Source organism: Malaclemys terrapin, chromosome 2, assembly GCF_027887155.1.
Source record: "Malaclemys terrapin pileata isolate rMalTer1 chromosome 2, rMalTer1.hap1, whole genome shotgun sequence".
Lineage (NCBI taxonomy): Eukaryota > Metazoa > Chordata > Testudines > Emydidae > Malaclemys > Malaclemys terrapin.
In genome coordinates, this window is record NC_071506.1 from 65,730,304 (window position 1) to 65,742,520 (window position 12,217).

The 12,217-nt window shown below is 38.1% G+C and overlaps 1 protein-coding gene across 5 annotated transcripts in view; it reads right to left on the reverse strand.

Moving 5' to 3' along the window:
• Window positions 1-2,487: 2,487 nt before the first annotated feature.
• Window positions 2,488-12,217, reverse strand: part of FAM110B (family with sequence similarity 110 member B) — a 173,669-nt gene continuing 163,939 nt past the window's right edge. For 4 of the 5 annotated variants that reach the window (XM_054018040.1, XM_054018041.1, XM_054018043.1 and 1 more), the window contains one exon: window positions 2,488-5,343. In XM_054018040.1, the coding sequence (XP_053874015.1) occupies window positions 3,931-5,043 (1,113 nt within the window). In that variant the 5' untranslated portion in view covers window positions 5,044-5,343 and the 3' untranslated portion in view covers window positions 2,488-3,930. Of the gene's footprint in view, window positions 5,344-6,544; window positions 6,587-12,217 lie in introns of those variants that run through there. The other variant, XM_054018044.1, reaches the window with a different exon arrangement.

Sequence of the window (12,217 nt, forward strand, 5' to 3'; positions counted from 1 at the left end):
GTACAAAGATGAAATGGCTATTCCTATTTAAAAACAAAACAAATACAAACTAGACGTGTGATAAGGTAGGTAAGAATTGTTCATATATAAATCCCCTCTGCAGAAACTCTGTCAAGGAACAAAAAAGTCACTCATTTTCTCAGATGATTAGAAGCCACAAAAAGTTAACATTTATCAATAAATCAATCTTCTCTGTAATCTCTTTTGTATTACAGCAACCTCACCACCATTGTAAGCACAGTTGACATGAAAGTTAGGACCTGATTCTGAAAATCTTACAGCAGCAGTCCCACTGATTTCAATGGGATTAGCTCGGTGAGTAGAGGGTACTTGCATAAGTAGGGATTGCAGCATCAGACTCTTGGGACCCTGTTAAAGGTGCTACATAAGCGTTTGTATGAGAAGATTCATAGATTCATAGACCCTAGGACTGGAAGGGACCTCGAGAGGTCATCGAGTCCAGTCCCCTGCCCGCATGGCAGGACCAAATACTGTCTAGACCATCCCTGATAGACATTTATCTAACCTACTCTTAAATATCTCCAGAGATGGAGATTCCACAACCTCCCTAGGCAGTTTATTCCAATGTTTAACCACCCTGACAGGTAGGAACTTTTTTCTAATGCCCAACCTAAACCTCCCTTGCTGCAGTTTAAGCCCATTGCTTCTTGTTCTATCCTTAGAGGTTAAGATGAACAAGTTTTCTCCCACCTCCTTATGACACTCTTTTAAATACCTGAAAACTGCTATCATGTCCCCTCTTAGATTTCTCTTTTCCAAACTAAACAAACCCAATTCTTTCAGCCTTCCTTCATAGGTCATGTTCTCTAGACCTTTAATCATTCTTGTTGTTCTTCTCTGGACCCTCTCCAATTTCTCCACATCTTTCTTGAAATGTGGTGCCCAGAACTGGATACAATACTCCAGCTGAGGCCTAACCAGTGCAGAGTAGAGCGGAAGAATGACTTCTCGTGTCTTGCTCACAACACACCTGTTAATGCATCCCAGAATCATGTTTGCTTTTTTTGCAACAGCATCACACTGTTGACTCATATTTAGCTTGTGGTCCACTATAACCCCTAGATCCCTTTCTGCCATGCTCCTTCCTAGACAGTCTCTTCCCATTCTGTATGTGTGAAACATTGTTCCTTCCTAAGTGAAGCACTTTGCATTTGTCTTTATTAAACTTCATCCTGTTTACCCCAGACCATTTCTCCAATTTGTCCAGATCATTTTGAATTTTGACCCTATTCTCCAAAGCAGTTGCAATCCCTCTCAGTTTGGTATCATCTGCAAACTTAATAAGCGTACTTTCTATGCCAAGATGCTGCATTATAGATACCTCACCAGTCCAAACCACTTGTGGCATTAAAAGGAAATTAGGTAAACTTGGATTTCATTGCTTCAAAAGGAATCCTTGGAAGCAAGTGCAGAATACTAGCATATGTCCTACTCAATCACCTAGTTATACAGCTTTCCTGATTATTATTTCTGGCTGCCAATGATTAGAGATAGCATAGTTATCATCATTCTTGAAACATACCACTTAATAGACAACAACATGAGAACATTTTAATTTTGATTTTAAGTTCTTTATTTCTTAGCTGGACATCTGCATTACATTTGGCTTTAATCCCTTAAAGAATTACTTTCTTTGGCAAAACAGTTACTGAACTGGGTAGAATTCACAGTAGGAAAATATGTTGGAAAAACCGAAGTGATGTCAATGCCAGCTCAAATCCACGAAGCTTAAAATATATCATAAATGTACTTTACTTTAAATATATATATTCCTCTTTTTTTTTTACCTTTGCTGGAAACAACATAGGCGTATGCCATAAAACCACCCAGAAGAATGTGTACAAAATGTAGGTTGCCTTTTATATGTATTTTCTTTTCATGAATAATCACTCTGTAAACATAAAAAAAGGAACACAATTTGTGTTAAGTAATGTATCCAACAGCTGAGTCCACTGTTCTTTGTACTCCAACTCGAGCCTCACGCCAGGTCTTCTGCACTGAAAAAGAACTGAAACTTCCCTAAAAGTTAAGAATATTATGTTCAGTTGAGAACAGTAGTGCTAAAGGTGTAGAGGCTCCTTGAAATAAAATAAAACCTGACTTTGTAAGCACTTTTAATACTGAAATTTATAAATATACATTACTGAAGAACGATTCAGAAGAAATCAGAGGTTTGTTGGGAACGGATGCAATACAAGGGAACAATAACAGTGCCAGATAAGCGTGCAGTAAGAATGGAAGAAGCAGGCTAGGAGTCCGGATAAACCCTTCTAGTTCTACAGCAAGTTGTTTCTATAGTTACAGTTAAAAGAATTAATGTTCTGCAAAGCGGTTTTGGGGAGAAATTTTCTACTGGAACTACTATTTAACCAAGATTTACCATAGCACCACAATTAAATTACCCACTATTTAAAAAAAAAAAAAAAAAGATTTAAAAAATCTAAAACAAAGGAAAAACACCACCAATACCTGCACCGGGAGCTATTTATTAGCATAACACTCTTCTTTTTAAAGATTTAATAACAACTGAAGTATATACAAAGTATTACAGCATTTACACAATAAAAAAAGTTTTCTATTAGCTGATGAAGTATAAGGTAGTGCTGCAATGTACTTCAGAGCATGAATACAATAATAATGAAGCAGACCACTGTACTTTCAACTTCTCTGCTACCACACACCACAACTGTCAGTTGGAATGACAGTTAAGTAAACCATTGGGAAGACACAGATTGTCAACAAAATAGTAACAGATTGACGTGCAGCACTAACCATCATAAGGAAGGAGGAAAAAAGCTACATACTCTCATGTTTCTACACTTTCCTAGAGCTGTAACAAACTTTCACAGCCTTAGATATAACATATGCAAGACAACGTAATCACAGTTTCTCAGATATAGTTTAGCTATTGAGTGTATTTACTTCTTAATAGGAGGCTTTATACTGATATGGCTGTGTGTTTCCATTTTTGTTCATGAACTGTTCAAACAGGTCTACAAAAACTTAAAAGACAGCATGGAGTTGGTAGTCATGATGTGCTTGACTAATAAAGGCATTCAATATCAGCTATAGGATCTAATCATTCCTATCAAAAGTTTAAGACTAGGAATCTTTATTTAATAAGAAAAGAAACAAAGGAACAAAAACAAAACAAAAACCCAACACACCATTGAAAACATTTCTATCAGTCAACTTTCTTTGACACTTATTAACCTCTCCATCAGTGTAATATAAAACCATTAATATTTTTACACTGAATCAAACTCAAGATTCATTTAGGCTGTGGAAGATCAAGCAGCTTTGCTAGACTACTTTTGCTGTAAAAATGAGGGAACTTAGAAAATTAAAACCATCATACCCCAAACAGTTCTTTAATAAAGGTGGATTCATGTATTTTAACAAAGGAGCCAATAAATCCCATTCCACAGAAGATCAAGTTTCTTTGCCTACTGTTGTATATGTAAATCTCTTATTTTGGGCAATTTTGCCTTGTCTTTTTAAAGCAATCAGTTTCAATTTAAAAGCTAGTAATGTCAGTTGACAATATCTGCATTTAAGACACAAAAACATGAGATATAAAAAAACACAAGGAACTATATAAATATTGAAGAAGTCATGTAACCTTTTCATGTAAACAATTTGATTATAATGAAGCCCTAAGTAGATTCTGGTCTTAAACTTTTGGCAGATAATGTGTATGCTCAGCCAGGATTTGTAGTTAGTTATTGTTCAAGTGGAAGCCAGGTCAGTTCACATGTTGACAGGCATGCAACTTAAAAACATTGCACAACAAGCAACACAAAAAGATTTGAGAAGTGTACAAGACTTCAAGTAGACTTCACAACCCTTCACAACTGAATATTCACAGACAAAGTTACAGTCCTTGCTTATTCTATTGTGGATTTCCTCTCACACATGGGACACTTTCTGTGACTCTCTAGCTTGCTTGATGCTATACAACCACTTGATGATTCTGGCATTTCTTTCAATTGCAGAAATGCCATATGGCACACGGTCATTGGCACTGTCATCATTCCTAAGGTCACTGTTGCTGTCCTGAGACTGTTCACAGTCTGAGCTAATCATGCTTGCACTGCGAAAGTTGAGGGATATAATATCAGAGTTAGCCCTTGCAAAATTTTCCATTCCAAGGTTTTCAAGCTCTTCAGGATCCAGTCCACAGTAGTTAAAGAATCGTTCAACATCTGCATCAACACGAAAGTATCTGTCACTTAAGTCTGATTTTGATCGTTGTAGGGAGGGTCTTCGACTGACTCCACAACTGGATTCTACTGTGTCGATATCTGGGGATTTCAAGGTGGCGATGGCAGTAATTTTGGGTTTTGGAGGCAGAGGTGGAGCTGAACTACTGCAGGGTATTGCTTTTAAGGGCTTACCACTAGTTACTTTTCTAATGTCTGATGAGCTATGGGAAACATGCAAGAAAGTCTCCGCTGACTGTTCTAAGAGCCTTCTGCTCACGTTGGAGTTGCTTTCTTGAGGGCTGCTCCGGCCCTGGGTGGGATAGACCTTTAAAGATTCTGCAAATGAATACCGGTTCAGCTCTGCTGCATCAGATCTGTGGGGAGGCCAGTTTCGGGAACTATGTTTGTGACCTGAACCTGAGCTGGAGCCTTCAGAGCTATTAATGATGTTTTTCAAAATCTCTAATTTTAAATTTTCTCTCTGGACACCACTCTCAGTCTTTGCATTGCTGTTGAACACTTTCAAAGTAGGGCTACCCAATGCTCGCTTGGCGGCAGGGCAAACCGGTGGCTTTGCAAGCACTGCTGGCTTTACAGGCTCTTGTTTGGCATTGATGACCTCTTGGCTCTTTACATATTTTGCCTTATCAGCTTCTAGTCTCTCCACAGCACTAAGTCTTTTTGGATTAGGCTCTGCCTGCCTGCGAAAATAGTCCGGCCCTTTGTTTAAGATGCGAAGAGGAACGGCAGATGTGAAAGTGACAGCAGGACTGACTGGTTTCACCATGCTACCTGTCTGTAGTGTTTCTGTAGGCATGTTTGGTGGTCTTTCCCCCGCAGCCGTTTTGGATTCTTCTCTGGGAGCTTCTAAATGCACGGTGTAGAAACATGTACATTAAGCACAATGAATAGCAGATGAATCTTGGAATCGGAGTATTAGCAGCAGTGCCTCATCTCACAGCTCATTAAATAACACTGTTTCTTTTTTAAAGGCAGCCTTTGTACAAAAAGGCCACCAGACACAAGTCCGTATTAATCTGTTCTGCTGAATCCTTTCTTCTCACTGAAAGATGTGGGAGTCTCGTCGTTTTCTTTGTGCTCAACTACAGGCAGTGATCTGAAACATAAAATAACCAACCACATGTTAGTATCAGCGTGTGACATCACAGCTATAGCAACAGAGAAATTTTGTACACTCTTTCAGTTACAGCTGTGGGCAGTTCAGAGGAAACAAGACAGTCCTATCTGAAACATTCCATCAGGCCTTCGCCTAGTGGCATATGTCTTTTTGACAGAGTAAGCAAACCTGGATTAATCACTCTCTCTCTTCATGGATATTTCCATGCATGTATTAAAATGCATCTTATGCCATTTCTCACTATCTCTTAGCTACCCTTGTGCTACTTTTCTTTTGGGCGGGAGGGAGGGAATGTGGTGTTGTATGTATATGGGTGGAATGTGCCAATTCGGGGAGCTTATGCAGTCTCACCTAACTACAAATGTACTGATAGAGTAGGGTTGGTGAAAGATAATTTTCCCATTGATACTATTGTGTTTTAACATAGCTAATTTATGTATATGTTTTAACTTGAAAAATAAAACACTTTCAGGATATATTGCCCATAAAAATAAAATCTTAAAAATATCAATGCATTTTCCTTTATATTTCTTTACATTAAATGCTGAGGAAGAGGAATATGGTTGCAAAGCTAGGAGCAAGTGGAGAGCTGTAATGTTTCCAAGTGCACCCAGTAGGCATTAATCCAGTATCAAATTCATAATTAAAATGTAGTCTAGCTAAAGATACAAGTTGCATTGCAAAATCTGTTATAACCTAACTCACTAAACTTTGATGATGAATTTATTTCATAAAAAGTAAATTATATCAAAGATCCTTCAATGTATCATGGCTTAAATTTGGGCAACTTAAAAAAAATATTTATGAGCCTGGAATGTCTATAACTTCTACTTCTTAAATTTTGACACAATTTTTCAAGTATTAAATAGAGTACTGTGGCTAACCGTGAATGAAGTTTACATTATCTGAATTATTTTAAGATTCTGTCATTTAAGTTTGGTCACACTGGACCATAAAGCCCAACCTCAATGTTTTGCCCAAGTACTTTAATAATTTTTCCCAAATAAGGCTCTCAGGGGCACTTACCAATGTATCTGTTTTTCAAAGCAGTGATTTGGCTAATGGATCTTATTTGTTTTATTACTGCCTCATTAAGCCGTGCTGCCCTTTTCAATATCCCATTTCTCTTATAATTGAAATATATATATATATATTTAAAAAAGAGTTTCTTCACCAGTACCAAGAAATGCACGTGAAAGCCTCTCCCAGACTGACCGCTTTAGTATATTTTAACAGGCCATGCACTCGGTGCATTTCCATCTTATTATTGATAAACTGGATTATCATCATCCTCAGTGTTTAGTACTCATCTGAATTACTGGAGAAAGCTAAAAGATTAAAATTAAAGATACAATTATTTAAAATATTCAGGAAAAGAGCAAGTATTTGTTCAAGCAGCTAAATGATATAGACATTGAACCTTCCATCTAAACCATTCAAGGTCAAAGCAAGCAAATAAAGCATACAAATTCTGTAATAGTATAAGAAAAAGATGAGCTCTCCACATAAGGCTTAATGTCATACATATTCTCCAAATACAAACTAATCTATTTGGTTTGGTGATAAACCAGACACAGTTTCAGTCCAATTGAAAAAGCAGCGCAATGTTAATTAAGTCTCTCTTTCAGTGTTGTTTTATTAATCCCAGTGTTAACTCTTCAACAGTCTGACTTCTTAAATTTCAAGACAGTATTTCAGAAAGAAGAAAAGTCCTCTTCCCTCATGGAATCAAAATAGATATCAGCACCATTGTTTTGTAATTAGGAACCAGATTTTCAAAGATACTGAGCACAATTGTGTGCATACATTTGCATGCTCTTATGCATGCAAATACCTAATATGCATACACAAATCGTGTTTGTGCACATAATCAGTTTAGAGCTTAGTTTCTATATGTTTGTACAAATACCTGACCAGTATGTACGTAGGTATCCGCGTGCACAAATCAGGCACAAACAAATTATGCAGGAACACTGGCCATACATTTAATAAAGAATGATAATATTTTGCACTTAAAGAGAGCCTGCTATTCAATGTCTTTAAAAGTATTCAAGTAAGCAAGACCACAGCCCTCAGTTCCCTTCACAGCCATTGTCATTAGGCCACTATGATCCTGCCTCAGAAGACAGTCTGCCAGCTGCATTCTCTTACTTGGGGAGCAGACCAGCACAATACGATGGAGACACTGTATTTGTGAGAAAACAGAACAGCACAAGCAAGATTATTTTGGAAAATTCTGGCACACCACTTAACTAGTCATTGGCTCAGAACAGCCCCAATAAAAACTGGAAAGCATGCTACGCACCAGTGCTGACTTCAAATTAGTATTAAAATATTTAAAAAGAGACCAGTATGACTGTTTGTGTGCAAGTGAGCGAGCATGGGAGCAAAGGGCCTGATACAAAAGCTCTTTGAAGTCAATGGAAAGGCTCTATGAAGGGAAGAAACAGAGTCAGCTTTACTCTATCATTTAAATTGTGTTACTGATGTATTGTACCTAAATATCAACATAATTTAGGTTAGAAAAGTTTACTAGATGCCTTGAGGTCAGAGAATGAAGTTGGCAGTCAGATGCAGTTACAAAAGATGGTAACTAAAATACAATAGTTTATTGAAATTAAACTAACAAACACCCTACGTACACAGAGACTTTCTGGAATGTAAAAGAAATATATAAAACCAACCGAAGTTGCAAGTACTATTATTAATATGACATTACTGCACATTATTCAAGTTAACTTTCTCCTTCCCTCACACATACCACTATATTCTAAGCAAAAAACTAACAATGTTAATTGATAAAAAGAAGAGCATTTTTATTTCCCTACAGCTCTGTTGTTTGCCTTGTGGAGTGTATTCTTTCCATATCACACAAGTGACATAACCTCTAACTGTGTTTATGTGGGTTTATTGACAATAACAGTGTGCACTGAAAAATGTTAAAGTTGCAGCACATCAGTAAAAGGCAAGGGGGGAAATCCTGGCCCCAATAAAGTCAATAGGGTTTTTGCCACTGACTTCAATGGGGTTACGGTTCTATCCGAGGATAAATGCTCTTAACTCACATTGCAAGGGAGAGGGCTGGAGGGAGACAGGACGAAGCACAATACCAAGAGATCATCTTTATTATCAGCCTTTACTCTGTCAACCCAGATTGTCAGCCTTTGCTTTGTCTTGCCTGAATTTTTAAAGGCTCAAGTCAATTATATTTCCAATTTTTAAAAAATACCTATCACAACCTTTAGACACATTTACATCAAATATATACATCACTCACATTAAAAACATAACTAAACACAACTAACTGACATAAACATAACTAACTGACGTCAGCTCAAAGGACTCAAAAGAAAAAATCCCAAATCACAAGAGAGATCTCACTTGCCATGTGCCTTGTAGGTCAAACTCAGGACGCATTGAACCAATGGGGAAAGTACATTTCAGAGCTGTGAGTCCCGTTCTGAAGTGAGAGTGGCTTGGGCCTAGTCAATACACAAAGTTGCATTAGTTTAACTAAAGGGGTGTGGTTTAAACTGATTTAGTTACCCCCTGGGTTTAACAGCTGGTTCAATTTGGTTTGATCCTGGCTTATATGCGGATAACTTGTATCTGTAAGTTTATAAATATAAATATAAGCTAAATACAAATATAAGCTAAAATAAGCCAGTAAACTGACATAAGAGTTTCTACATCCAGATATGTAACTGTTTAATTTTTTCAGTGTTTAAATCCATTTTAAACTGGTGCAACTTGTGTGTGCACAGAAGGGTTCAAATGATGTCTGTTGTCAGGATACAACATAAGAGAGGCAATTTCTAAGATAGCTATGACTCAAAAAACAAATCAAAGTGCTGATTTTCAAATACACCTAAAAAAAAAAAAACTATAAGGAGCACTGATGTAATATGCTTCATGCAGTAAAAAGCGCTAAACAGTCAGGAACAGTCTACACTGGTGGAAGTTTCTGAGTGGTCTTTAAGAGTTGCCTCAGGAGGACTGCATTATGTTGATCCATAATGGCGACAAAGGCTTGAATAATTATAGCAGTCGCCTTTCAAGAGGAAAGGCTGAAATTTTGGTTACTACTGCTACCTGCCTAATGTGTTACTTAAAATAAACACTTATTCAAGAGAGAGAATTAGCTTTCCCTGTTATAGTATTTTCTTAACAGGATTTTACCAGTGGCCTCATGCCAATTCTATTCTATTCTTACAGCATGTGCAAACGTGCACATCAATTCTTGATACTGAACCTCCTTCTGAAACATTTAAAACAATTTTTGAGTCTGTAGAAGAAATCAGATTTCTAACCTAAATACCAATTGTTGCATCCTAATATTATGGAATAAGGAATGCAAAACTTCAATAGAAATAAAAGTCCAATTTAGTTTAGTTTCATAAAGATTGACTTGGTTAACTCTTAACTTAAATCCAACCAAAAGGATTTTTTAAATTTAAATTAAGTATTTCCTTCTAAGCTGAAACTTTCCATTATCAAAAACCAGCCATCATTTAATATCAATTCTATTCTACTGTGCAGTTAAACCCGTGAAGTTTAGACTAGAACCTCAGCATGTTCTGAAACAGATCTGAACCATGTTATAAATGCCAGGATTCTAGCAAAGAAATAGTATCCAAAAATTCTATTTACATACAAATGCCAAAAAAGTGGCTGAGCAACCTAGTACCTTCTTTATCACAAAGGCAGGATGTAAGCATATGTTTATTGTTTGACAGGAGCTAGAGTATGTCTTTGATGGAAAAACCTAAAATTAGAAATATTCTTTTCTTCTGTAGAATCCTGCACTGTTATATTTTCAACCCAAAATCCATAATCGACCCTCAGTTATACCTGTTTCTGGATAAATACCTTTCTATACAAATCTGCACAAATACTCAAAAAAGCCGAGAAACAAAACCTCCTTTTCTTCCATCTAGAGACCAAAACCATTATGAGACAAGTATAGGTCCCCACATTGTTTGGAGGAATACTACGAGCTGTATTTATAAAAGCAGTAATGGAAATCAATTCTATTTTCTCTGTGCCCCTGTACTGCTCAGAACAGAATTCACTGAGGAATAATTCAGACTGTCATTTTAAAAAGTCTCTGGAAGAGGCCTAAAAAGGTTTACTAATGTGACTTTTTTGTAAATCCAGCTCTTTGTGAAAGATTTCTATCTCAGTATATGTTTGATTAGAACAATTCACTAAAAAACTCTGCAGGGGCTTGAAACATTTCCTCCTCACTCACGCACCTGCAGACTCAGTTTATTTCTATGGCAACGACTGATAAATATTTTAATAGACAGATGAATTGTATATACATGCACAGTACTTCTTTCAAACAAACAAACTTTCAGAGATTGCATGCAACTTTTGCCAGATGAATTAAGCTTCACTATAAGTATCAAAAGTGTATACATTTTTTAAAAACCTCTCCCGTTAATTAAACCTCTGATATTAATAGGGAAAGAAATGTTAAATCTAACTACTGTTTTTCATCATTTATGCTGTGTGTTTATCCTTTGCCCTTCTCTTAGCACAAACAATGTTTACTAGGCTATTTTTAGTTAGTTTTTACTTGGGGTTTTCATGCACTTGAACATTTTTGCAGTGCTGGTAACTGCAAGGAAACAGCTATCTAAAAATGTTTTTGTTGGGGGTTTGTTATTTCTTACATAAAATGCTATGCACTGCCATGCACTATATATTATAGTTATTATTATTTGTATTACCACAGCACCAGTAATTGGGGCACTAGCCTTGGACTTGGGAGACCTGGGGATCAATTCCCTGCTCTGCCACAAATGTCCTGTATTAACTTGGGCGAGTCACTTAATTCTGCTGTACTTCAGTTCTCAATCCGTAAAATGGGTATAACACTACTTCCTTGCTTCACAGGGGTGTTGTGAGGATAAATATATTAAAGATCATGATGTGCTCTGAAATCTACCGATGAAAAGTTTTTTATAAGAAATAGGTATAATAATTATTAAAGACTGTACCATGAGATGTTGTGCAGAAAGAATCTTCAAGACTCAAACAGCCTGGGTGTGAGGACCTGGAGAGAGATCCAAGTCAAAGCTGACACCCAGATTACAAGCCTGAACGATAAGCAGGATGGTGGCACTGTGCACAGTAATTGAGAAAGCAGGTGGGAAAGGAGGGCTTATGGGGAAAGATTAGGATATCTGGTTTAGCTATGTTGAGCTGACAACTAGACATTCACAAGAGATGTCAGAGACAGGTTGAAATTTTATTTTGGACAGAAGGAGGCAGGTCTGAAACAGAGAGGTCTGAGTCGTCAGCACAAAGCTAGTAGTTGAATTTGTGTTTGCAGATGAGATTACTCAGAGATATGGTGTAGAACAGTGGTTCTCAACCCGTGGCCTGCATGCAGCCCAATTAGCACACAGTTGCGGCCCATCTCAACTGTGTGCTAAAGGCTGGACTATGTGGATAGGCCAGCCTTTAGCACACAGGGTCCAGGTTCCCGGCTGCACAGTGCGGTGGGGTCTGGGCTGCCCAGCTGTCCAGTGCAGCAGGGTCGGGAGTCCAGGGTCGAGACTGTCAGCCAGCCCCACAGGGTTGGTGGTCAGGGGTCCAGGGCTTCTGGCCAGCCCCGCAGGGTCCAGGGCTGCCACCCAGCCCCGCAAGCTCCAGGGTCCGGGGCTGCTGCCTGGCCCCACAAGCTCTGGGGCAGCCGTCCAGTGCAGTGGGGGTCCAGGCCAGTTGCAGGATCGGAGGTCCGGGGCTGCTGCCTGGTCCCACAAGCTCCAGGGTCCGGGCTGCCGCTCCCTTGCCACCCGGCCCCTGCGGCCCAGGTAACACACTGTGGGCTGCAGATGCGGCC